Genomic DNA, 25,794 nt, shown 5'->3' with positions numbered 1-25,794 from the left:
TTCTCCTGCAAATCTGTTCTTTACTCATCTTCCCTGCCCACATCTTTTCCAATTATCTTTGGAAAATTATCTAAAAAACAGGGCAGGGGACCACAGGAATTTAGCTTAGCAGCATAAGCACCTGCCTGGCAAGTGCGAAGTCATGAGTTTGATCCCTGGTAACCCCCCAAAATCATTAAATAAAAACTCTCTTTCCTTCACTCTAAAAATACAAGTAAAAATAAATCAGCCAGGAATGGTGATCCATGCCTGTAGTATCAGCTGCTCAAAAGGCTGAGGCAGAAGGATTCCAAGTTTGAGTCCAGCCAAGGCAACTTAGTGATTGAGTGAGGCCCCTGGCCTTGATCCCCAATATTACAAAACAAATCATCCCTCAATTGATTAGCAGCTATACTCATGAATCACTCGCATCCAGGAAAAGACAATCTTTTTTTCTCTGAGACAGGATCTTGCTATATAGTTCAGACTGGTCTTGAACTCCCTGTGTAGCCCAGGCTGGTCTCAGACTCACCACAATCCTCCTGCCTCAGCCTCCTGAGTGCTGAGATTACAGGTGTGCACCACCGCACCCAGGGAAAAGCCATAAGTCTTACAGTCATGTTAAATATAATAAAGAGCTAATGTTTTAACTCTGTCTATTGGTTCCTTCTTCTAAAATTACACAAACTTCTTAAGATTTGTCTATTTATTTTTGTGGTGCTGAGGGTTGAACCCAGGGTCTTGTACATGCTAAGCAACTGGTTTACTGATAAGCCCAATTATCTCTTAATATTAAAACTTTTTTATTCCTAATTTTTATTGAATTACACAGCATTTACGTTATGTTAGGCTATAGTTTTGGAATCCACAAATACTGTTTAGGACAGTAGAGCGCACTTATCTAATTTAGGATCACTATGAGGGAAAAAAAGGCTAAGATCCCAAGCAACTTCTCAGCGGCTAGAGCTTCTCAGCAGTGACTCTCTCTGTCTATCCTCCCATTCTCCAAATTCTTTCCTTCATACGGTTAATAATTTGGGAGCTATATAAAAAAAGAGAGAGACAAAGACTCTGTTATTGTTTATGATGATACTCAGGGCAATGAACAATAAAATCAAACATTCCCATTATTTTATATCATGGTAGATATTCCAAATGCGACTTTAAATGGCAACTCTACAAAAACACTTTATATGTGATTTGGAAACAAACACTAAAATGGCACCCACTTCCAAGTTGAGGCTGGCCTATATTTGACCAGGAGCTGGGAACAATGATTTATGACTAATGCAGAATATCCAGTTAGACTGGGGCTCCCTAGCAGTGCTGAGAGCTATGTTGGTCATTACAATGACTGGTGAGGTTCAAATGTACTCACAGCTTCACGGGCCTCAACCTAAAAGCACAAATAAGAATTTTTTGGGATGGGGCCTCAGCACCTGTATTTATCAAAAGGTGATTGTAGGGGCTGGGGATTTAGCTCAGCGGCATAAGCGCCTGCATTGCAAGCAGGCAGTCGTGAGTTCGATCCCTGGTACCGATAAAAAAAAAAAAAAAACCAGGTGATTGTGAAGTAGACAGCAACGATGGATATGTGGGACCCACTGACATGGAGAACGCAGTGATGAGGGGAGGATCGTCAGTACTTAGCCAAAGCTCCGGCTTCCTTCTTTTCTCTACCCCACAGTTCTGGAAGGGAAGGAAGAGGCAAAGAAGGGAGGGGAATAATTACAACAACTTTATTTAAGACTGAAAGGCAAGGCAATATAGCAAACAAAACAAAACAAACAAACAACCCTCCTCCCCAAAACCCCCCAAAACCATGTGATGCATCAGAACCAGGGTAGGGTGATCTTAGTTTCTGTCTACATTTATTTTTTGAGCAATCCAAATCAGTATCTTAGAGAAAACACTAAGAGTTGGTTTCAACTGCCAGGCTTATTCACTAGCTACACAATCATGAACAAGTCTCTTGGCGAATTTTAGTGTTCTCAGATGGAAGGAGCCAGGTCGCATCTCACTTCCCAGGGCCTCTGCTTTACTAACGACACCCTCAGTCCCCGCTTCTCCATCACTGAAAGTCTGCATCATCTGTATCTCGGTACTTTCCTTCTTCCTATCTGCATCATGGCTCCAAATGTCCCACAAAACTGCACCTGCGGATTCTGCCTACAACAATCTTCACCTTCACCGCCTGTATTGCAATCTTTACTATTTATGTGTTTTGCCAACTTAAAAATTGTTGTGACTCCACAGGTGTCAGGCACTTTCCTAGGTCCTTGGGGTGAAAAACAACAAAAAAATCAAACATCTTTGTCTTTTAGCACAGCAGGGTCTATGACATCTGGGAAGAATCCATTTCCATTTAGTGGAGATAAAAAGTGAAACAGATGTGGCCTTGCAGAGGAGTGTGCCTGTCACGTGGAGCTTCTAGTGGGGAGAGACGCGGAGCACAGATAATTCTAACTAGAACAGGGCAGAGTGTGCAAGGGAAGGGACAGACTGGGAAGGCAGGGAAGGAGGAAGGAGGCGGCCAGACGGATAAAACCTAAGAGACACAAATATGAAAACAAGGATGTTGGAAGACAGTGCTCCAGTAAGAGAAAAAGAGAGAGCACGAGTTGTAGTTTTAAAGATTGATTATCTGACACAACGTTTGGTGCTCAGTCGCCTGTGCAGCGGTGCCCCGGCGGGCTGTTTATCACTGAAAGCTCGAAGAGGTTCCCCATCACTAGTGCAATTTTAGCCATTTTAAAGCTTGCCTAATAACCTCCTTTTGCTGCTGTAAACACATCCACACACATGTACAAAACCCCTTCGGAATCAACAGAGACCAAAAGCAAAGAGAAAATCAGTAAGCACATACATGGAGAGAAGAATTCCAGATCGCAGTCAACTAAATCAGGTCAAAGTACTGGGTACTTTGCTTTTGGAATCCAGGTCTACTTACTCAGAGCCTAACAGCGAAGCTCTCTGATGGCAGCTGTGTGACCTTGGCCTAACTGACTGTGCCAACAAAAAGAAACCTTTGTCCTACTTTTTAATCATCTATGTATGTAACTCAAGACCTCATAAGAGATTAGTAGGGGAGAGAGCAGGATTATGCTGACACTTTCAAATTTGAAATTTCAAATTTGAATATGAATTTCAAATTTGAAACTGTTACTCTCTCTATAGCAATCAACGTTTTTTTTTTTTCTTTTTCTTTTTTTCCCTTCCTCAAAATTCAACCCTGGGAGAAGGAAGGGATTCAGGAAGTGAGAGCTTTAAAAATGCTACACTGATTACTGATTTTTTTTCCTGTGAAATTATTTTCTAGTAATATGATTAGGAATCCTGGTTTAGGCAGAGTGGAAATTAAATACTGAAGATGTGATTTTTACTTGCTAGTCACATTCAGGATTGTGACATCTGTAGAACTTTAAGAGCTACAAGTCAGTTTCGAGAAAATGTATTTCCTAATATATGTCACTTTCTCCGTATGTTTTTGCCAACACCCTGGCACAGACTAAGAGTAAAGGATCAACCTGAGCTGTAGAGTTTAAATTGTAATCCAAGTGTACATGTCATTTTAATCTCATTTTCTAGAGCTGTTTTCAAAATTCATGAGTTACTATTAAAGGGAGAGGCTGAGTGTGGTGGCCCCTGCCCACAATCCCAGCACTCGGGTGGCTGTGACTGAAGGATGCCATGAGTTCAAGGCCAGCCTGGGCTACGCAGAGAGTTCAAGGCCAGCCTGAACCACATAGCAAAGACTCTTTCTCAAACAAAACAAAACACACAAAACAACCCTCCCAAACCCTGACAGGATGCTATATATACTTACACATAACACACACGTATGCGTGGAAGTACAATGTAAAATATTTATGTGTGTATATATTTCCCTACAGAAAATATATCAGAATTAAGCTGCTAGCTTTTTTTATCTATGTAAAATGGATACATAACTTCTTTGGGAGGAGACAAAGTTTTACTGTGTAGGCCAGGATGGCCTCAAACTTGCAGCGATCCTCCTGTTTTAAGTCCCCCTCTTGCACCGTGCTGGGAATACAGGGACATGCCACCATGCCTGGCTCATAAATGACTTTTAAAAACTCTCATATATATATAGATTCAGGGCTAAAAGAGTTACTAATACTGAGCACTTAACTCCATAAGAAACTACTTTACACCTAACACATCTCCTTTAGACTTCCCAAAGTGGTAATATTCTCCAGTTTACAAAAAAGAAAAGTTATATGAATTAACCGTCCAAGGTCATCAGAGGGTAAATCAGTCAGACTCCTCATTTAATACTTTTAATTCCTTTCATGCTACTTCTCATGCTAAGAAAAATCTAGTTTCAATCATTCATTTTAGAAATAAATAAAATCCACTTAGATTAAGGTATTTATCAAAGTCACACAGCTAATTAGTGACTAGAAACCACATGACTTGACTACCATTTCAGTGCTGGAATATCTAACAGGTGGGCATGGTGGTGCATGACTGTAATCCCAGCACTGAGGGAGGCTGAGGCAGGAGACTTACACATTCAAGCCCAGTCTGGGGCAATTTAGTGAATCACTGAGACCTTGTTTCAAGGTAAAAAATGAAAAAAAGAGCTGGTGGCATAGCTCAGTTCAAAGGCCCTGGGTTCAGTCCTCAGTATCACCATGAAACAAAATCCCTTGCAACAAACACAGGAGGAAATTCAAGAAATAGTAACGATTTGCCAGGTGTAGTGGAGTACATCTATAATCCCAGCACTCAGAAGGCTGAGGCAGGAGAACTGCCAGGAGTTCAAGGCCTGCCTGGGCTACAAGGTGAGTTCAAGGCCAGCCTGAACTACATAGTGAGATCCTGTTTCAATAAACAAAACAAAACGCAATTCATGATTTTTCAAAGTGTTAAATGACAAATATACAAAATAAGGAAAAATTCAAATGCTAAGGGAAGGCATATAAATCATAAGACACTGCATGATTACTTTTTCTTAATTCACTTCCCCAATCTTCACAATATTTCAGCTTTCTGCAATGTGGTTATAGTATGAATGGTGTGCAGAAGCATCCTATGAAGACTAAAAACAGTCGTCAAAAAGAAAAAGATCCTGTTACTGACCTATTGTAATCTCTTACAGTAAAGGAAGACTCCATCTACCTGTCTTAAAAACAAAAAAACCTACCTCACTGGTCCAGGAGAAGGAATTCATATTACAAACTAAAATGAAGGTTTCTAGTTAACTAATGCAATGCACAATTTTAAAAGTCATGTTTGACCTTACAGACTTGGGATGGAAGGAAAATGTTACGTTTTCTACAACCAGCCTCTTCAACCTTTACTATCAGTTTGAAGAAAAGCCTATAGCTAATACAGGAAGATTGCGAGTTGGAAGAAACTAGGTTACAGTTCTTAACATCTAACGTTTTACTCACAGGATATAGATATTTGCGTATTTTCACAATGAAGTCGCAGAACCTCGCGTTTCAACATACTATACGTTCACACTGGGATTATTATAAGCTCAAGAGTTGAATTTTCTTCTTGAAGTACAAAAATGGGTTGGACAGGAGGCACAGAGAGTGGTAGTGATCTACAAGGCTGTAATACTTGTAAGATAGCTCTTGCCAGCAAGGTGCTGCAGAGCCTTAAAGATGTGACAGGGTCCCTGTCCTCCTAATCAGGGTCCGAGTCAAGGTCAAGGCCATCATTAAAGAAAATGAGGGGCGTGAGCCTCTAAGTATGATGCTGAAGATCAGCCGAAAGTGTCGAATGGAAAGCACTCAGAAAACTAAGGAGTCAGGGGGCCAGAAATCGCCGCAAGGCTCGCAATGGTGAGGAAGGAGGTGACAGTGCCTTCACGAAGACACAGGGAACGGGGTCCCGGGCAGTACCCTGCAAGGGTCTTAGGGTGGGGTGGACTGAAAGCCAGGGCACACGGCATTTCGAGCACCCCAGTTCCTGCAGGAGTTCTGCCCGAGGCTCTGGGGCGTCTTCGACCTGGTCTCACCTCGACAGCGGAGGGTCCTCAAGGCACCGAAGCGGCTGAGGCTGCCAATTGCTCGTGAGGCCACCATCTTGAACAGAAGAGGACAAAAGTGGAGAGCCCGTCTGGCCGCAGACGCCAAGAGGAGGACTTCGCTTGCCGAACCCTCCCTAGCAGATTAGCTGCCCAATGTACTGCCTGAGTAAACCCCAGACGCTGAGTTGTTGCCCACCCTTTTAACCTTGTCTCTCGCTCCTCGGGTAACCGGGCCGGAAGATGCTTTCTCCACCAGAGGACGGAGGCCTAGCGCGGAGGGGACAGAGCGCCGGACTTTTAGTCAGGCGGTTGGAGGGCAGCCCGTGAGAATGGCAGCGCCGGTGGGCGGGGCAGGGGTCCTTTCTAAGCAGGACCCCCCCCCCCCCCTTGGTCCCAGGAGTTTGGTCAGTGCAGACAAATATTTCGGCCAGTGGCAACCCCGGGACAAGAGCCGGAACGTACGGGCACGAGCTAAGGTGAGATGGTGCCAGCGCTCCTCTTTGCGCCTGGCCCTTCCCGCGAGCAGTTCCCACTTCTTTCCCATCTGCTGCGCCTGTGCGCGCGGTGGATTCCCGTCCCTGAGTGGATCGGAGTGGAGGGAGCGGAAGGAAGCTCCTCCTGGACCAGGCCAGTAGCCGCCACTGGGCAGTGATCCGGACTCACGTTATAGCTTAGCTTCGGGTCGCAGTGTCACCTGTGTTAATTTACGCCCGCAAATTAACAAACTTTGCGTGTGTGCCTACGATTCTGGACTGTGTTGGATTTTTGTTTCATTTTCTTTACTAATAGGCAGTCGGTGGCTTTTGAAATTCAGGAGGGCGTCACAGGTTTATCCTGAGTTTTGCTACTGAAGGTGTTATTAAGGTGTGGAAAGAGCTGGGCATCCTGCAGCCAGCCTGGTAATCCGGTGATCAGGGACGTTTTCTAATTTGGAAGGAGCGTGGCGAACGTCATGGCATTCATCCCCTTCACTGTATCGGTGAAGAAACTGAACTGCGAATCGGTTGAAGTTTATCTAAGACTACAGGTGGTAGAAATAGGATTGAGTCCAGAGCGCGAAATGTGGGCTTAAGTCCTGGAGTAGTCGCTGATGTTAAATAAAGAAAAAGAAAAGCAATATTGAGGGCCTTCAGTGCTCGTACTTCACATTATTTTAATTCTCAGGATCCCAAAATTAGTACCATTTTTATTTTTGAATGAAGTTTGAGAGTCTCACGGAGGTTAAATTTTCTGGTCTGTGGCAAAGCCAGGATTCAGACATAATATGACCCTCTCAATTCACTAGATTGTTTTGCAAGAGAGAAAACAAAAAATGGCAGGGAAACCGAAGCTTAAAAATGAGAAGCTTGGAACGAAAGAAAAGAGCTGTCTGTTTTAAAGTTGTCAGGGTTTTTTTTTTGGCACTTGGGAACGAACTCACGACCTTGTGCTTGCCAGGCAGGCGCTGTGCCACTGAGCTAAATCCCCAGCCCCTGTTTTAGTTTAAGTCAGATCTTCCTCTCACTGAGAACACTTTATGCAAAAACTGGATGACCACTTCTGAATAAATTGCAAAAAAGATTCTTGAGCTTACAGATACAATTCAACATCTGTATCTTGGCCACAGACAGCTAAATGTATGTGGCACTCATTATTTGCATCAGAAGTGGCAGACTTTTTCTGTAAAGGGCCAAGAAGTAAATAGTTTAGGTTTTTGAGCCCATTTTGGTGTTTGTCATATGTTATTTGCTTTGTTTACAATTCTTTAGAAATGTAAAAAAGGCTGTGAGTGTAGCTCAGAGGTGGTTGACTTGCCCCAGGCCCTGGATTCAGTCCCCAGCACAGCAAAACAAACGAACGAGACAAAACCCCCCAAATTGGTACCATGTAGCCTTTCCATATACTGACATACAGCTTCATGATCTTTTCTGTCACAAAATGGAGTCTTCCTATGCATTTGTTCTATAGTTTGCCACTTGTATTTTATTGTTTTGAACCCAAGACCTTTGCACTGAGCTACATCTTCATCCCTTTAAAAAAAATTCTTTTTTCTTTGGTCAGTCTCCATAAGTGACTAAATTGTCCAGACTGACCTCTGAGTTGAGATCATCTTGTCTCAGTCTCCCATCTCATTCCAGTCACTTTATTTGACATGTGAATTTTTTTTTTGTACCAGAGATCAAACTCATGACCTTGCACTTGCCAGGCAGGCACTTATGACGCTCTGAACTAAACCTCTAGCCCTGAAATTTTGTTCTTTTAGAACATCTCCTTTTAGTTCATACAGACCAGGAGAAGTTAAATCTTAAGGCTTTTATATTATCTATTTCCAGGTGTTATATTATCCCCACATTTAGCAGACTAAAATAATATATGTTTGCTATCCAATAGAGTTTCTGAGGGTCAGTTACAGGGGCACTGTAGCTAACTTGTTCTAAGGAGTCTCTTGTGAGATTGCAGTCAGAATGTTGGTGAGGGCAGTGGTCATTTGAAAGCGTGCCTGGGCTAGAGGATCGGCTTCCAAGCTCACTCACGTAAGCATCAGTTCCTCAGGACACCGGCCTCTTCCTCAGACAGGTGATGTGACAGCTGGCTTCCCTCACAGTGACTGGGGAGCGAGTAACCACAACCGAAGCTACAGTATTTTTATAGCCTAATCTCAGGAGAGACCAACCCTTACTTCTGACATACTCTGCAAACCAACTGCATGATAGCGTGGAAGGTGACGATACAAGTTTGTGGATAGTGGGAGTCAGAGGCTGGTTACCACAAATCCTGTGTTTGTCTTTCCAATTAAAATGCTTCAAAATTAGGAAGTCACTGAAAATGTACAATGAGAAGGCTTCTTTCGTCCTTGTCTCTTAGTTATGCAGTTCCCTTCCTTTCAGTTAATTATTTCTAACCTTTTTTATACTCCTAGGAATATTTTATAGTAATACCAGGAAATGTACATATCACTTATCCTCTTTTAGTATGAGCAATAGCATGCTATATAAATGATTTTGTACCTTGCCTTCTTCACTTAATGATACAGCTTGGAAATGATCCTGTGCTCTTGGTACCTAATCTTTTCCTTTTACACTTGCATGGTACAGTGTGTTACTGGGTTGTTGTAGTGTGGTTAACTTAACTAATTCCATGTTAGTTGGTTATTCTAATTGTTTGCTATTCCGGTGATGATGTACCTCGTGTGTGTAACGCCCGGGAAGTAAATTCATGGATGTAGACTTGTTGGATTAAAAATCAGGTGAAGTTTTTGATAGATACAGTGATTCCTCAGTTGTTGAACCCAATTCACTCTAAATTTATGTTCAAACACCAAAAAGTTCAAGAATGAACACATTTTCCCCATAAGAAATAGTGTAAAACTTACAGGTCTTTGCCTAGGCAGTCGCATGCTGCGGACGCTGGCATCTCCAAGCCCTTCCTGTACAGGTGAAAAATGGCAACCTGGAGGGCAAAACTCATCGCACCAGTTGCAGGAGAAGAGGCAGGGGTGCCAGACAATAAGAACACTGTAGTGCATGTTAGCAAGTTGGTGTGGCCTGTGCTGTCAGCATCCTGGGAAAGGCTCTGGCTGACAAACATGCTCTTGTGGACATTTTGGAAGATACGCTCCCAGGAGAAATGATGGATCTGCAGCCCGAAGCTTATTTCTTCAGACATCTGAAATTGTGACTGATAAAGATTGCTGTGTTACTGCCATTTCGAAGACTGTGGTGGCGACTGCAGGCGCCCGTCAGCAGGAAGGGGAGAGTTGGGTCAATCTGGTGCAGAGAAATGTTAGTGTCTTCAAGTTCATTATTCCCCAGCTTCAGTCCTTACTGCACCGTCATTGAGGTTTCCAACCCTGTAGATACTCCAACATAGGCTGCCTGGAAACTAAGTGGTTGCCCAAGCACCGTGTGACTAGAAGCCAATGCCACCTGGTTTCTGCTGGATTTTGCTATCTTACGGCTGAGAAAGTTGGCATTCACCCCGGCAGCTGCCATGGATGGATTCTGGGAGAACACGGCGACTCAAGTGTGACTGTCAGGAATAGACTGAAGATAGCAGGTGTTTCCCTCCATGAGCTGAACCCGGAAATGTGCATGAACTGTAATAGTGAAAATTGGGAAGGAAGCACATAAGGTGCTGGTGGAAAGTGCCTACAAAGTCATCAGGCTAAAGGCTATTGGCTCAAGTGTGGCTGATCTTACTGAGTCCATCTTGATGAGTCTGACCCAGATTCATCCAGTGTCAACCATGGTGAAGGGCTTGGAGGCATCGAGAATGAAGACTTCCTGAGCCTGCCCTGTGTCCTGAGTGCTTGGGGTTAACCAGCATTATTAATCAGAAGCTGAAGGATGACGAGGTTGCTCACCTCAAGAAAAGTACAGGTAGCCTGCGGGACATCCAGAAGAATCTAAAAGACCTGTGACTACTGTGCTCTAGGCTGTAGAAGTTTAAAGGGTATGCTTCCACTAATCCCGAGCCTTTTTTTTCTTTTTAAACTGGTACCAGGGATTGAGCTCACGACCACGCACTTGCAAGGCAGGCGCTTATGCCGCTGAGCTAAATCCCCAGCCCCTATAATCCTGAGCCTTTATTTAATCTTCATCCACATACATGGGTCATAGTTTGCTGTTTCCTTAATATCTGGTAGGAGCTCACAGAATCAGATCCCACGCTTGGATTAATGCTTGCAATATGAGCTCTTGAACACAAAGAATTAACTATTGCAATGTGGGGGAAAAAATGGAAAACGAAATAATTGCTTCTGAAGCCCAAAACTTACCCTCATAAATTCATTTTTCCAGAACTGTAACACAAAATTAACAGCCCTAGGTTATGGAAATACCCCCTAAAACATCTAAACACAACAAATGCAGTATGTTAAATGTCACAGTACAGTACAGTAAGTAAAACTTTAAGAAGTGTGTACAGGTGCTTTACCTTGACTTGGAGGCTTCCTGCCACAGTGGGGCTGGAGAGAAACTGGAGGGTGACAAGCTGTGGGTCTTTGGGAAGGTCACTCTGTCTGTTTGGCCTCCATTGGACCTAGACTGCTTGGGTTCAAATCTCAGCTCTGCCATTTACTAGCTGTGGGTCTTTGGGCAGTCCTGGTCTCTTGCAGAGGGCATAGGAATCACGACTGCTTCACAGGTGACCATTGTTTAGAATAGTGGTTGTCAATGTGTGTTCTTATCTATGTGGCTACTACAATGTTACTAGCAGAACAAGAGTTCATAATAGATGATGGTGATGATTTTATATAATAATGTGGATTGAATCTAGTGCTTCAGTGCATGCCAGGCAAGCTCTGCTACTGATCTATAGCTTCAGCCCTTTTTATTTTTCAAGATAGGGTTTCTCTAAGTTGCCTAGTTGAAACTTGCATTCCTCCTGCCTCAGCCTCCCAAGTAGCTAGGGTTACAAGTGTACAGCGTGCTCAGGTAAACTTTGATATTTTATAGTAGCCCTGGGTGAGTTTATTGGAGAACTTATTGTATAGAAGCTATAAATTGCTCACATTACCAGGATATATTTTGTTCTTCTCATTTTAGATTTCGAAATGACTTCCATCTGGACTTACACCTTTAAAAACCTTCCCAGTACATCAAAATGGGCCCTCGGGTTTTGTAAGTTTAATTTTTCTTTCTTTTTTTAAAGGTTAGATTTGGATTTATAAGTATTTCACACAGATATCGAAGGTATTGAAAACAATTTATTTTGTCTTTTAGGTGTAAGACCTCTGAGCTGTTCCTCCCAGCTACGAGCAGGCCCAGGTATAGAAATTTATAAAAATATTTCTCATTTAAATGCTAGATTCTGTATCTGTGAATTCTGAATAAAAACCCATTTAGAATTTTACCTTATTATGATCAATGTGAACATCTCTGTAGCTTTTGAATTAAAAACTTACGGAGCCTACCAGTAATGATACCGTATTGTTTAAGCTTGGGCTTAAGGGGTTGAGATTCTGTGTGGGCTTTGGAGCCGGGTGGAGTCAGGAAGTTTCCATATATCTACCTGGTCAGTTACCTACCTCTGGCTGTCAGTGCTAGAGTTCACAGCTGACATACGCTCTTTGAGACCTTTGTGGAACTAATAGTTAACTTTAAAGTGTGCATTTTGTGATAGGCCAGCTACTGGATGTCGTCTTCTACATGCAGGAGGACCCGTTTCTGAAATAAAAGAGAATAAGGAAATAGTATAAGAAGATTATTTAGCCAATATGAAATGAAAGAGCTAGGAAATATGTTGATTTGATAGTCATTTAGACCCTCAGTAAGCTGAATGAGGCGTCTTCACTGTTAATTACACCTTTGCAGAATCTGCTATAAGTATTTATCTTCCCTCAGTGCTAAAAATACCCAGACAAATTGTTGACATTGTTTCCTTGCCTGGATTTTGTTTTGACCTATGCCTCTTATCTTAGTTTCATGATGGTATTTCTACTTATATAATAATTTAATAGAAAATGGACCTTCCATATTTCAGAGAATTTGTACTCTGTTCCGTCTCTACCTGGGCACTGGGGCCCTGGACTAGTCACCTTACTTCTCTGTACTTCAGTCTCCTCCTCTAAAAAAGGATTCTAATTCTAGTCTTGTCATCCTCCTGTAGTAGGAGGCTATCTCAAAACCCCTTGAAAACTTACACTCGATGGAAGTTTAAGGTGCTGTTGTATTGCTTTCATGTAGCACACTGGATTCTCAGAGATCTGCTGCTTAATCCTAGCTAGCGCAGTGCATATTGTCTTGTAAGAGTTATATTTCGTATGGCCTCTGGATTCTAAAAGAATATGGATTTCTGTTAGTCCCACAGAAGGAAATTCTTGCTCCTTTCACCTTTTCCCTAATGACAGTGTTCACAGGAGTGTGACTGGCCGATTGAGCGCGGGCGGCGGGCTTGTGTTTGTCTGAGCAGGTTTGAGATTGCAATCATTTTATAACCATGTAATTCCTCTTGATATGCATGTAAATGTCCCTGCTTGAGGAAGGGATTAGAGTATGAAAGAGAGCAGGATATGTGGGTGTTTTCAGTCATCTGATGAAGTATAAGTATGCTGGAACTTTTGGCTGATGTGATGATTATATGTCTCTATACTTCTGTTTACATACACACGTACATGTACACACGCACGCAGTTAGGAGCCAGTGTGCATAGTGAAACAAGGTAAAGAGTTCTTTGGGTGACTATTGAATATATAATAACGAATATTATTTTTAAAATATAGGCTTAGAACTAATTACTTTATAATAAGCTAAATTATTTGAAATGGCCAGTTTTTGTCCTAGAGGTTGCCATAGAAGTTTAGAGGCAGAAACTATAAGTTACTGTAGTTTTGAAGGGAAGCTTACTTTTAGGAGCTAGAATGTGAAATAAACCTGAAAGTCACATAAGAAATGGGTAAATAGGGCTGGGGATTTAGCTCAGCGGCATAAGCGCCTTCCTTGCAAGTGTGCGGTCGTGAGTACGACCCCTGGTACCGATAAAAACAAAAAAGACCAAAACAAACAAACAAAAAAACCCAAAACAAAAAAAATGGGTGAAATGCGACCTCATGGACGGAAGGGCTCCTGAGTAAGGCGGAGGTTAAGTGAGCAGGGTGTGAGGACCTGAGGCTTGCTCATCTTGTTCAGTCTTAAAAGTACTGGATAGTTAGGATGGACCTAATTAGACAGGAAATTAATTAGAGGAATAAAGGGGAAGGTGTGTGTGTGTGTGTGTGTTAGTGGGAACTGACTCTCACTGAGCTACACCTCCAGGCCTTTTTTATGTTTTATTTTGAGATGGAGTCTTGCTAAATTGCCTAGGTTGGCCTCAAACTTGTGATCCTCTTGCTTCAGCCTCTTAAGAGTGCTGGGATTGAGGCCTGTCTCCTCGGGCCCAGCAAGGCTGAAGCATCTGAATTTTATCTGAAAGTTCCGTGAGAGGGATGTATGGGAAGTCCTTAGACAGCAGGACGTGATGCTGCCCCACCTGGTGTTTTCACTCCCCGCTTTATTCTCCCGAGCTCAGTCCTGGGTAAGCTGAACACTGAGGGCCTGCTTATCCTCCTCGAGGGTTGAAATGACCAGCTTGGGTTGCCTTCCTGCCGCTCTTCTGCCTCTACTGCCATACATCATGTCTTCTTTTCCCCCAGTACCGGGGTTGAACGCAGAGCTTTCCAGGAACTAGGCAAGCTGCCTACCGCTCAGCTGTGGCCCTGGCCCTGCCATGTTGCATCCAGCAGCAGCTCTAGATGTTCCCCACAGGAAGGATGGTGAGAGGATGGGGAAATAAAGAGGGACCAAAGTTGAGCTCTCTTCCAGTTGGGAGGCAAGGAACTGCTTGACCACTGTAGCATTAGCAGTTTAGTGTCACGTGACACCCCATTGCCTGGTAATCTGCATTCATGACAACCGAAGGGCTATACCAACATATAGTATTATGGGTTAAAAACAGCTTAACACCAGCTGAATGAAATTGGCACAGTGCTGAGTGTGGATGGCACACTCAGTGTGGAGAGGAGAGTGAGGCATTGTGGGTTCTCCTAAGTGTCGTTGTTTGGAGCCGTTGGTTCTCCTGGAGGAGCTTGTCACACTGGCTTCCCTGATAGGAATTTGAACATTATCTTTGGAGCAGCTCAGGACCTTGTTGCTGAGAGTGGCTGCAGTTCACTCTTAGTTTGAGCATTCCTTCCTGGCTCCGGAGGGGAAGAGGTGTGCTGTTTATCTGTAGGAGAAGCTTGTCATGCTGGCTTCCTGGCACATACTCAGCTGTTTTCATTGTGGGAAGAGCTTGGGACTTCATTGTTGCTGAGGATGGCTGTGGTACTTTTCAGGGCAGCCCTGGTCTTTATTTTGAGTGTTACTTCTTGGCTCCAGTTAGAACCCTCAGCCTAGCGGCACAGATCCTTCACCCTGCTGGCGCAGACTTTCTATCCACGGCTGACCTTTGGACCTTCCCCGTGCAGATACATAAAACAGACTTGCATGAATCCTTGTTGTGAACTCTAGACCTCTAGCTGGACTTATGCGAGGCATTGTCATGGGCTCTAGGTCTTCAGCTGGACTTGTGCAGGACACTGCTGTGAGATCCAGGACCTCAGTTGGATTTCTTTAGTGTTGTGGACAGCATTTGTGCACTTTCTTGTTTTTAACTCTGGGTGGCCATCATAAAATAATATTATAAATCCTGTGTCCTGTATGTAATTGTTCTCCTTGCAGTCACTGACTACAATAACCTGTTACATCAGGACTCATTGTTCTGACAACTTAACAAACTACTGTTAAGTTTGTTATAGTTATTTACCATAAATACTTATTTGTGACGTCAGTGGTTTTGGTAAAGTAGTAAAATTTTATTCATAACAATGTAGGATTTTTCTCTCTCTGGTAATGTAGTGGTGATAGTAGCTAAATGCCAGCATTAACAACATGAAAATGAGAGAGGTTTAGATACAGTAACACAGAAAAGTCTTCAAGTTACAGTAGTAAGTCAAAAAAGTATCCACAGCACACAAGTATATGCCGGTCTGAGTACTGGGAAGGAGGGAAGTAACAGTGCTCACCTCTGGGAAGGAAATACACGGGAAGGAAGGCGGAAGGGGAAAGTTTAGGTTTGGGTATTGTTTATTTTTTTAGGACCACATATACACATTCACATTTTATTCAATTTTTAAAAATATTAAAGGAAAGTTACTCTTTTGAGGTTAAAATTATTTAGGCAAATTGAGTCAAGCAGAGTCTGGAAGCATTCTAGGTTTTTGCAGAATAGCAGTGGTCATCAGCCAGGTGACCTGTCTTTCTGCATGGAGAGGGAAGAGCAAGCTGTTTGAAAGGCGAACACTATCAATCACGGTGACTTCTGCTAGGTTTTGTAGGTAAAAGTGTTTTTTTTTTAATACAGTAGGCTATCAAACAATTGACAAAAATAACCAATTTGTTAATGGCATAGACACCCTCATCACTGCAGATACTCTTTGTTCACCTTAAACATTATTTAGAAACTTGTAAATTCTGAATTATTTTTTGTTTGGTTTTTGAGACAGAGTCTCATTATATAATTCAGGCTGGCCTTGAACTCATAGTGATCCTCCTGCCTCAGCCTTGTAAGTGCTGAAATTACCAGCGTGTGCCGACACACCCAGCAAATCCTGAATTTTTAGCCTTTAAAAAATATTTAAATAGTTTACTAATTGACAAATGCAAGTTGACTTTGAATGATGTTATTCTTCCTAGAATGTCTATCTTTAAAAATGTAAAAACTCACCTAATGTCATATATTTTAATTAACAGTTCTTTGAATTTTGTTTTAAAGCTGTCCAGACCAAATCAAAGAAGACCTTAGCCAAACCCAACCTAAGGAATATTGTGGTAGTAGATGGTGTTCGAATTCCGTTTTTGCTGTCAGGCACTTCGTAAGTATGAAACGATCATGTTGTTTCTTCTTTGGAGGTCTAAAGTGGGCTTTGTACATTCGGCATAACCTAGGAGGTAACAATATCATTAGTGGACTAATATGTGAATAGCATCTCACTGAAATTAACATGGACTAAGTCGAGACAGTGATGAAGTACTGTCAGAATGCTTTCTATCCTTCTCATAAATAAGCCTAGCATAGTTTTAGCTTGAAACAGCCCTATTTTGGAAGCCCAGTGCAGGTAGAGATCGCTTGCTTTCAACAGAGCTACCGTTTCAACAGAGACAAGGACATTGCTTTGGGGTCTCCTCAGAAGTCAAAGGGCTGAGCACGTGAGCCTTGGGAATTCTGGGAGCCTGTGATCCACTGCTTTGGCTTTCTGGAAATTCCTGGTCTCTGGGTTACAGGGCTGGCCCAGACCCCAGCAGGTAGCACCCCAAGTATACGGGAGCAGATGATCCTAGGCCAAAGGGCTGTTCTCCTTCACCTTTTCTGTTTGTCGTTTGTCCTCAAGTGAGGCTAAGTGTGCGCACTGCGGTGTTTAGGTTCAGTTAGTTCTGTGCTGTACCATTGTTTGAAGGTTTGTAGTTTGAACCAGCAGTCCCTGTTCATGCCCTGAGCTGTGCTAGCGAGGGCGCAAGGGTGGCCTGTCGTCCGCGCTGCTTGGGGAGCTGAGTGAGAGGGTCACTTGAGCACACAGTTCGAGTCTCCTCTGGGCAACATAACAAGACCCTTTTTCAGAACAAAATAAAACAAAGTGCAAACAGTGAGATGCAGAGCATTGTATAAAATATACCGTCAGTTTTGGAAGATGCATACCTGTGCGAGTGCATACATTTACACACAGCCTTCCAACAAGGTCCATTTTAAAATAAAGGGATTCAAGCCTACAAAATGTTTTCATGGGCCGGGGATTTAGCACAGCCATTCAAGTGCTTGCCTGGTAAGTGCAAGGTTGTGAGTTCAATCCCTGGTACAAAAAAAATGTTTTCTTATAAAAGTAATGTTACGAATAATTGATGATAAGGTTTCTTCAGTCACCTTGAGGATTTTTCTTCCTTTTTTTTATCTTTTTAATTTTTTTTTTTTTGATTCAGGGTTTCACTATATGGTTCAGGCTGGCCTTGAACTCACTTTGTAGGCCAGGCTGGCCTTGAATTGGGGAGTGATCCTCCTGCCTCAGCCTCCCAAGTGCTGGTTTTACAGGCATGCACCTCTGTGCCTGGCTGTCTCCTTGTTTTTAAAGTGTAGTAGACAGCATTTCTCACTGTAATCTCCTTTATTGACATAACAGCAGTAGGATAATCTGAGGAGTAGCAGCAACAGGGTGGAAAAGAAAGTCCTATCAAGAGAAGAAAGTTCTTGGCCAGAAAGACCACTTTTATTTTATTAAAAAAAGGGTTTTTTTTTTCTTTTTCGCCTTTTTCGTTTTTATCGGTACCGGGGATTGAACTCACAACTGCCTGCTTGCAAGGCAGGTGCTTATGCCGCTGAGCTAAATCCCCAGCTCCTAAAGGAGTTTTTTTTTTTACATATTTGTGGAACATAATGAATACATCCGTCTTGGGGAGTCGGTACACACGCGTCACCTTCGCCTTTTCACGTCCTTTCCCCCCTCTCCCTCCCTGTCTCTCCATTTCACACTCCCTTGCCATTTGGAGCTGTAGCTCACTGTTTTCTATTACCTTTATATTGTTCCTTATTTATACTCTATTTCTCATGTGAGAGGAACTGTGATATTTAAGTTTCTTTGATTTATTTCACTTAGCATCATGGTCTCAAGGTGAATTCATTTTCCTAAAGATGAGTCAGATGAATCTTTCTTTATGGCAGGGTAGTACTCCATTTTGTGTAAATACCCCAGCTTCCTTGTCCATTCGTCTAGTGATGGACATGTAGGCTGGTCCGATGGCAGTGGGTTATCAGAACTTATTGACATTAGTGTCACTAAAGTTGGTATACCACCCCCCCACTGCTAAATTTGACTGGCTTAAAAAAAAAAAATAAATAAAATAAAATAAAAATAGTGATGGACATGTAGATTGCTTCCAAGTTTTAGCTATTATGGGTTATGCTGCTAGAAATAGAAATACAGATTTGCATGTGTCACAGTGATGTGATGTGTTTAACTCTTTCAGAAAGATACCTAGAAATGGAACAGGTAGGTTGAGTGGAATTTCTAAGTTCAGTTTTGAGTCTTCTCCATTCGGTACTAGCTGTTACTGGTTTATACTTGTACCAGCAGGGTGGAAGGGTTCCATTTCCCCAGCCAGCATAGTAACTGGACTGGACCCTGGAACAGAAATAGCACACGGGTGGAAAAACCGGTGAGGTCCAAAGACAGTTAGCAGCTTAGTGAGGAACATGTGCCAGGGTTCATTATCTAGTTTGAATGCATGCGTGGTGGTTATGTAAGACGGTGACATTAGAAGGAGCGGGGTAAAGGGTATGAGCAGCTCTCTTGTATCTTCTCAGGTTTCTTATAAATCTCAAATTACTTCAAAGCAAAAAGTTCCTTAAAAAGTACTAAGACAGCTGAGGATTTAGCTCAGCATTGTAAGTGTCTGCCTGATAAGCATGAGGTCGTGAGTTCGATCTCTGGTACCAAAAAAGTACTAATAATCCTCTCTATAGCCTTTAGACACTATAAAATAAATTGACAATGTACGTTAAAGTTTCAAGCCCTCAAAAGGTGGGGTTTGGTTTTAAACAAATTAATGTTAAACACATGTTGTGCTGAACAGTAGTAGTACTGTATAAAGCTTTAGTTTTTAGGTCCTTAGCAAGCTTTTTTTTTTTTGAAGCATGGCCTTACTATTCTAGTCTGGCCTTGAACTCGCTGGTAGTCCAGGGTGGCTCTGAACTTGTAGGCATCCTCCTGTCTCTGCCTCTGGAGCGCTGGGATTGCACGTATGCGCCATGGTGCCTGGACCGTGGCAAAGTTCACAGGCGTTAAAAGTGACCGATTCCTAAGGCTGCTCCACAGCAGGGCTACATTGTGGCTCCATGTTCCTTGACACGCTGCCTCGCATACCGTTCAGAGCATTTTCAGCGGCATGTGCTGGATAACCCAGGTATTTCAAACAGCGAAATAAAATTTACTGAAGCTCTGCGCTTTTGACTTAAATTATGTTTTCTTTCCTCAGATATAAAGACCTGATGCCACATGATTTGGCTAGAGCAGCACTTTTGTAAGTAAAAACAATTTTATTTTAGTTCCTACCTTATTAAAGACTTTCTTCAGTTTTTGTATTGCCATGGGTTGCTCCTTGGAATTTTCATGTCTAGGACATACTGATTATTATATAGTAAGAAAAATGCCAGTCATCTTTTACAAGATTAACTTATTCTTCATTTTTGCCCGTAGGTGCTACATGTATTTGAGCGGCTCATGGGTGTCGGGATGTTACTTTGCAGGCTAATCAGCGTCTTGGCATGGCAGTCATCAGCACTAATGAGTACCCTAACTGACCCTGGTGTTAGATTCAGCAACCTAAGCACAACACATGTATTCGTTGATTGCCTTAGAAACTCAATTACTGTGTAAGGGTAGCCAAACAGATTATTTAGATATTTTTCTAAAAAGAGTTTAGCCTAGAGATCTGAAGATTTATGTACAAACCAAGTAAAAATATAAAGTGTGATATGGTTAAATGAGATAGACATGGATGGGTTAATTTCAGTCTCAATGTGTGACTGTTTTTCGGGTGGAAGTAACTGGAAAGGCGCTATCTAATTCACTTTCCAGCCGTGCTTTGCCTCAGGGTCGCAGGGTTTCCTGCTGGGGGTGGACCTCAGGTGCCCTTTCTGCCCAGTCCGTGTTCTGTGTCTTCCGGCCCCAGCCTTGCTTTTCTCCTTCGTACTCATTACTCTAACCGCAGAGCCATTCCCACTCCCCTGCTCTATAGTGGCCATTTCTACTTTTAAAACATTTCCTGTTTTCCAATTATGGCTTTGAATTCCTAGGCTTCAGTGATCCTCCTGCCACAGCCTCCTGGGAGGCTGCGCCACCGTCGCCTGGCTTCTTCTCTGTTTTAGAAGACTGGCTCTTTTCTTTATTCCCTCCCTGTTAAAGGAATTTTTCAAGCTTTGGTGCTTAGAATTCACATTTCCCTGTATGCACATTTTCCATTAAAAAAGGCATCCTTGTAATATTTGTAAATGTGCAAGACTCCCACATCTCTAAATTTATCCTCTTTTTTTTTTGTTTTTGCCATCTCAAGCTGAAAATATTGAAACCTCAACCCTTCAGTGGTGCAGGGATCACACTCAGGGCTTTGCACATGGTAGGTGTGTCTTCACACATGTTCAGCCCTGTCTACCTGTGTGATGAAAGGCACAGATTTTAGGTGTATGCACTGATGAGTTTTGCCAAATATGGATACCATGTTCCTGCTTTTGATATGGCTCCATTTGGGTACTTCCTTACCTTGGGCCAAAAAAGGTGTTGAGATTTACTTTGTGTGTTGATCAGATGTGTCAGTCATTTCTCTGAAAGCATTTGTCTCATTGTTCAGGTGATACACACCTGTAATTCTAGCATTCAGGGAGACTGAGGCAAGAGTATCAAAAATTTGAGCACATTCTGGGCAACTTAGAAACTTGGCAAGTCCCAGTGTCAAAATAAAAGTGGGCTGGGGGTGTAGCTCAGTGCAAGAGCCAGGGTTTAATCCCAGTGCTGAAGCGTTTGTCTCTAATGGGGAAAGACGTTTAGGAACCAGGTCTGGGTTCACGGTGTGCTCATTTCCACTGAAGTGTTACTGCTTCCAGTTTCTTCCTGTGGGCGGAACATACACACATACATACATAATAAATCCTTTCTAGCCTGCGTTTATTTGATATTTCAAATTTCTATTTAATATTACCATCATTTTTCTCCATCTCTTTGATTTTGTGTCTCTTCTCTTTTTACTGAAAATTTTGCTTTTTACTAACCTTACTATGTTGATTTTATCTTATTCTAAATATTTTATTCTTTCTAATTTCTTATTGCCAATTCATTGAACATCAAACATCGAGCTTTTAAATCAGTGCTTAATTTCTTCTTCGATTAAGTGCCAGATGCTCATCAAATTGAAGAAAAGATGTGGTTCCTGCCTTCCAGATTCAAGTTTACCTTTAAATTTTCCTTGGTGCAGTGCTGGGATTGGCCAGGACCTTGTGGTGCTGGGTGAGCGCTTGCCTATTGCTGGAGCGCAGTGCTCTCTGTTAGGGTCCCTGGCTCTTCATCAGTGTGTGAAATTTTTCCGTTTTACATTTCTGCTTTCAGGGGTTTGTTACATCGGACCAGTATCCCGAAGGAAGTTGTTGATTATATCACCTTTGGCACAGTTATTCAGGAAGTGAAAACAAGCAATGTGGCTAGAGAGGTGAGTAAAGTAACCTTTGTGTTGTTTAAAAGGAGTAATTGGAGAAGCAGTTTGAATCTCAGCCAATAGAATTTACTTTTTGCCTTGCTTAAAATTTTGCTTTTCTTACTTTGCAGTGCTGGGGATTGAACCCAGGGCCTTAAGAGTAAAGCACTCTACCACAGAGCTACACCCTCAGCCCCAGAATTTACTTTTTGAAAGCCATTAAAATCTATTGAAGGGTCAAGGATGTACTTCAGTGGTAGAGCACTTGCCTAGCAAACATGAGACCCTCAGTTCAAACCCCAATACCACAAAATAAGCAAAGAATACCTGCTTAAAATTCATTAGCGAACCTTACATTTGACTTGAAGTGTAATGTTACTGCTCAAATTAAAAGCATTACTTAATATTTAAAAGAATTGTACTGCAAACCAAATAATGTACTTTATTAGTATAGTTTCTGTTTTACTGTAAGTCAAATCAGTTGGCTTGTTTTAGGAAATTTAGTCTCTTGGTTTAGAAGAGTGGAGATGTGGCAGTGCCTGGCTGCTGTGACTTTGCAGTGATGCTAGATCTAGTTTATAACTAGTTTAAGATGTGTGCTTTTCAGAGAGCTAATTTCATAGCTTGGTCTTTATAGTTGACTTAGCCTTGTTTGTTCAGTTGTTCCCACTGACTGAATGGCACATAGATTTCGAAAGAAGCATTTCAAGGCGTCTGCTTTTACCCTAGTTGGCACAGTTCCATGCAGTGCTTCTCGGGCACCCGCGATAACGACTGACCTTGGACCGCCTGTGACACAAGCCCAGGCACTCACTAGGGCAGGGCAGGCACGTCTTCTGGGCTCTGTTGCAGTCAGACGTCATGGTTTGGCGAGAGCTGGCTCCAGGGCGCGGTGTGCTAAGCCTTGTTTTGGGTCTGTACTTGTGTTTGTGCCCAGTGTCATCGGGCGGGCGCTGACCTAGGGAGGAGGGCACCCGAGCAGGCCGCGCATACTTGTTCTGCCAGCAGATGTCGAAACACTGACTGCTTGGCATGAAGTGCTCAGGCACCAGCGGCACGTCGTGGAGAGGCAGGAAGGAGTCCAGAGCACCAAGGGCTTTCTGTCTTTCTCCTCTTCCTTCACACGCACCATGTGAGAGCTTTGCAAAGTACATAAAGCCATCCAGCTGTTCACGAAAAACGTTCAGTTTTTACATTCTGAAAATAAAGTGACTTTTACAAGAGCCCTTAAAAAGTAGGTGTTAAATCTGTCTCACCGTTCTTTATACGGCTTCTCTTACCTAAACCAGAAACCATGATGTTTGGTGAATTTTTTTCTGCAAGTTTTACATCCATGTGTAAATCTCAGCTTTACAGCTTGACATGAGGTGTCCCCACTCCCCTGGTGCTCCTGTGAACACAACTTTGCTGAAGACCCTGCATAGTTCCTGCTCTCCAACTTAAGTGGGTCCTCCTCCTTTTTCCTTAATGCCGCCACAGCTATTCAGACTTCAAATAGAAGCATGTGGTCAGGGGTCGCCGTCAGCACTTCTGCTTGCAGCTCCTCCAGTCCGAGGGTCAGCTGGGGCCAAGGGCGTCACGGTAGCAGCCCCGGTGAGGATCCGGGCGCGTGACCCGGTGCCCCTGGCCTTTGCCCGACTGCAGAGCGCGTCCCCCCTGGACTGGTTTTGCCTGGGAGGTGGCCGAGCAGTGGTTTTCAGCCGAGTCGGCTGGGTGTTGAGCGTCAGTCTCGCGTGGAGGGAGCAGAATAAGGCGCTGTTGCCTGCAGGCCGCTGTGGTGGAGGGTGATAGACAGCCCAGAGTGGACGTCAGCGGGAAGCTCATTGATCTAGATGCTAGGAGTACAGTTACTTCACCAAACTATCGGGGAGTTTGGATTCTGAAGGCAATTAAATGCTCTCAGAAAAAAAGTACCAAAGATGAATTCCTCATCACAGGATTCAGATTAGGGGTCCAGGCTGAGGGTTTTTGGTGGCGAGCGTGGTGCTGGGCTGCGACCCTGAGCCTCGCTGCCGCTGAGCTACCCCCCAGCCCTGAAGCTTCACTTTTAAAGTAAAGATTTAATGTTGAAAATAGTATTTTAAAAATAAAAGACACTAGGGAACACAGAGCTAGGTCTTGTACAGAAGGGAAGGAGATCAAGAGGTGGGGGGAGAGGAAGTGAAAAAGAACAGAGGTGTGTGGGGCGCAGGGCCCCGCTCCCCACGGGGAGGGCAGCCTTTCATACTCCAACATGCACAGACAAAGTTACAGGTAAAAAATAGAAGTTTATAATCGTACCTATGCATTCTTGACATGAAAATGATTGGTGTTTTTGGCAACATAATTTCTCCAAGTTGCAGTAGAATCAAATTACCAATGTGTTTATTTTCATGCTTGATTTTTATGGTGCCAACAAAATAAAGGCTGTTTTTGCCACCTGAATGGAAAGTCCGAGTTTTCTCTGGGGCTGTCAGGATCCAAGTCACTCCCCTGCATAGCTCACATCGCTGTCCTGGCCTGCTCCCCCAGCTGTGGGCCGCCGACCAGATTCCTCAGAAGCTCGCTCCTGACTCCAGCAGGGCCCCTTGTGCAGTCTGAGTGATTCATTGGCAGGGAGGGGAGTCACGTGGGCCGGTACCTGTGTGGGAGCTGTTCCTTAATTATCAGCTTTCAGCAACATTAGTATCTTTTCAAGTTTCTTACTTTTGGTTTGCTACTAAGCTTTGAAACTGCGGGGACACAGATCATAGGAACCTCACCCTATAATACATCCCATCGTTCCATCATCTGTAATTTAAAATTTAAGTAAATTAATATTAAGTTGATATTTTTGAAGGCTCCGAGCAGAGCACTGCCAGGAAATGAGGCGAGGTGCCTTCTCTAGCACACTGGAAACCGGTCGTTGGGAATTTTGCAGCATGCCTGTCAGTTAACGGCTAAGCGAAACATTGGCAAACCATTTCTGCAAAGGCGTTAATTTTGTTTTCAACTTTGTCCTGTAGAACATAAAATAAAGTCCCTTCCTGATTCTGTAAGCAAAGTAGTGGTACTCAGAGTGTCATGTCATGCAGCGTATGTCTTCCTGAGTGACTGACTCATTCACTGTGTTTGCTACAGGCTGCCCTCGGAGCTGGCTTCTCTGACAAGACTCCTGCTCACACCGTCACCATGGCTTGCATCTCCTCAAACCAGGCCATGACCACAGGTGTGTCTGTTTTTAATTTTACTCACAGAAATGTTTGTGTAGCACATTAATTTTTATCCTTTGTCTCTGGTATCATTAAAAGTAACCTTAGCCAGGTGTGGTGTTGCGTGGCTGTATCCCGGCTACCCAGGAGCATGGGGGGAGGATGACAAATTTGAGGCCAACCTGAGCAACTTAGTAAGGTCCTGTCTCAAAAGGAAAACAATTAAAAAGACTGGGAGAATGCACCCCTGGGTTCGTTTGCAAGCACAAGAAATAAAGACAAACTTCACAGAAATAAACAATTAGTATAGATCTCTTCATTTATGTTTTTTAAAAATAAAGTTACACCATAGATTTTGGTCTTTGACAGATAGTTGCAAGCTTTTTCTTGATTTCTATACACAAGGGCCCAGCAATAGGGCATTTCCTCCACCAGTAATGTTGCTGGCCGCAGCAAGAGGACCATGTCTAGGGGAGGATGCTTGAGATCCAGGAGCATGCGCTGTTTACACCCTGCTGGTTTTCTGGAGCTGGTTCTGATCCAGTGATGCCTGGAGAGAGAGAAGGTCCTGAACCTCTGTCCTCGCTTGGGCTATAAATCTGTTTTGGATGGTGCCAGGCTTCCTCCCACATCCTTGTCACTTCTACAAATCATTGCAACTTCTAACAGTCTTGAGTAATATTGTGGGACGTTTTATAGCCTTTGGTCTGCAGACAGAAAACGTGAAAGGGCTGGTGCTCCTGTGCTGTCTTAGTAACATCAAGGCCAGGTTGGGCAGCCAGCTGGTGCAGGCAGGAAATGAACGCGGAGGCAGAGACCAAGATGCTCGCTCTCTCCCAGCATGTGCTCGGCTTCCAGGCGAAGTAACAGAATACTTGTCAGTGGCTTAGAGAGGGAGAGGGAGAAGGGCTGC

At 43.2% G+C, this 25,794-nt stretch overlaps 2 protein-coding genes and 1 pseudogene across 3 annotated transcripts in view; 2 read left to right on the top strand and 1 right to left on the bottom strand.

The window, feature by feature from the left end:
- Nucleotides 1-6,175, bottom strand: part of Hadha (hydroxyacyl-CoA dehydrogenase trifunctional multienzyme complex subunit alpha) — a 42,433-nt gene extending 36,258 nt beyond the window's left edge. The window contains exon 1 of the mRNA XM_003472859.5: nucleotides 5,975-6,175. Within this exon, the coding sequence (XP_003472907.1) occupies nucleotides 5,975-6,041 (67 nt within the window). The 5' untranslated portion in view covers nucleotides 6,042-6,175. The remainder of the gene's footprint in view (nucleotides 1-5,974) is intronic.
- A 153-nt stretch (nucleotides 6,176-6,328) lies between these two features.
- Hadhb (hydroxyacyl-CoA dehydrogenase trifunctional multienzyme complex subunit beta) overlaps nucleotides 6,329-25,794 on the top strand; it is a 31,809-nt gene continuing 12,343 nt past the window's right edge. Inside the window, exons 1-7 of one of the 2 annotated variants that reach the window (XM_063231278.1) lie at nucleotides 6,329-6,462; nucleotides 11,512-11,586; nucleotides 11,689-11,733; nucleotides 16,256-16,355; nucleotides 19,504-19,548; nucleotides 21,627-21,726; nucleotides 24,811-24,898. In XM_063231278.1, coding sequence (XP_063087348.1) covers nucleotides 11,520-11,586; nucleotides 11,689-11,733; nucleotides 16,256-16,355; nucleotides 19,504-19,548; nucleotides 21,627-21,726; nucleotides 24,811-24,898 — 445 coding nt within the window. In that variant the 5' untranslated portion in view covers nucleotides 6,329-6,462; nucleotides 11,512-11,519. The remainder of the gene's footprint in view (nucleotides 6,463-11,511; nucleotides 11,587-11,688; nucleotides 11,734-16,255; nucleotides 16,356-19,503; nucleotides 19,549-21,626; nucleotides 21,727-24,810; nucleotides 24,899-25,794) is intronic. The other variant, XM_003472864.5, reaches the window with a different exon arrangement.
- Nucleotides 6,469-11,497, top strand: LOC134471681 (L-lactate dehydrogenase B chain-like; annotated as a pseudogene).

The sequence above is a fragment of the Cavia porcellus genome, unplaced genomic scaffold, assembly GCF_034190915.1.
Source record: "Cavia porcellus strain 051 isolate PalLab524CR breed Dunkin Hartley unplaced genomic scaffold, mCavPor4.1 scaffold_1, whole genome shotgun sequence".
Taxonomy (NCBI): Eukaryota; Metazoa; Chordata; class Mammalia; order Rodentia; family Caviidae; genus Cavia; species Cavia porcellus.
This window is presented reverse-complemented; position numbering and strand designations above follow the sequence as displayed.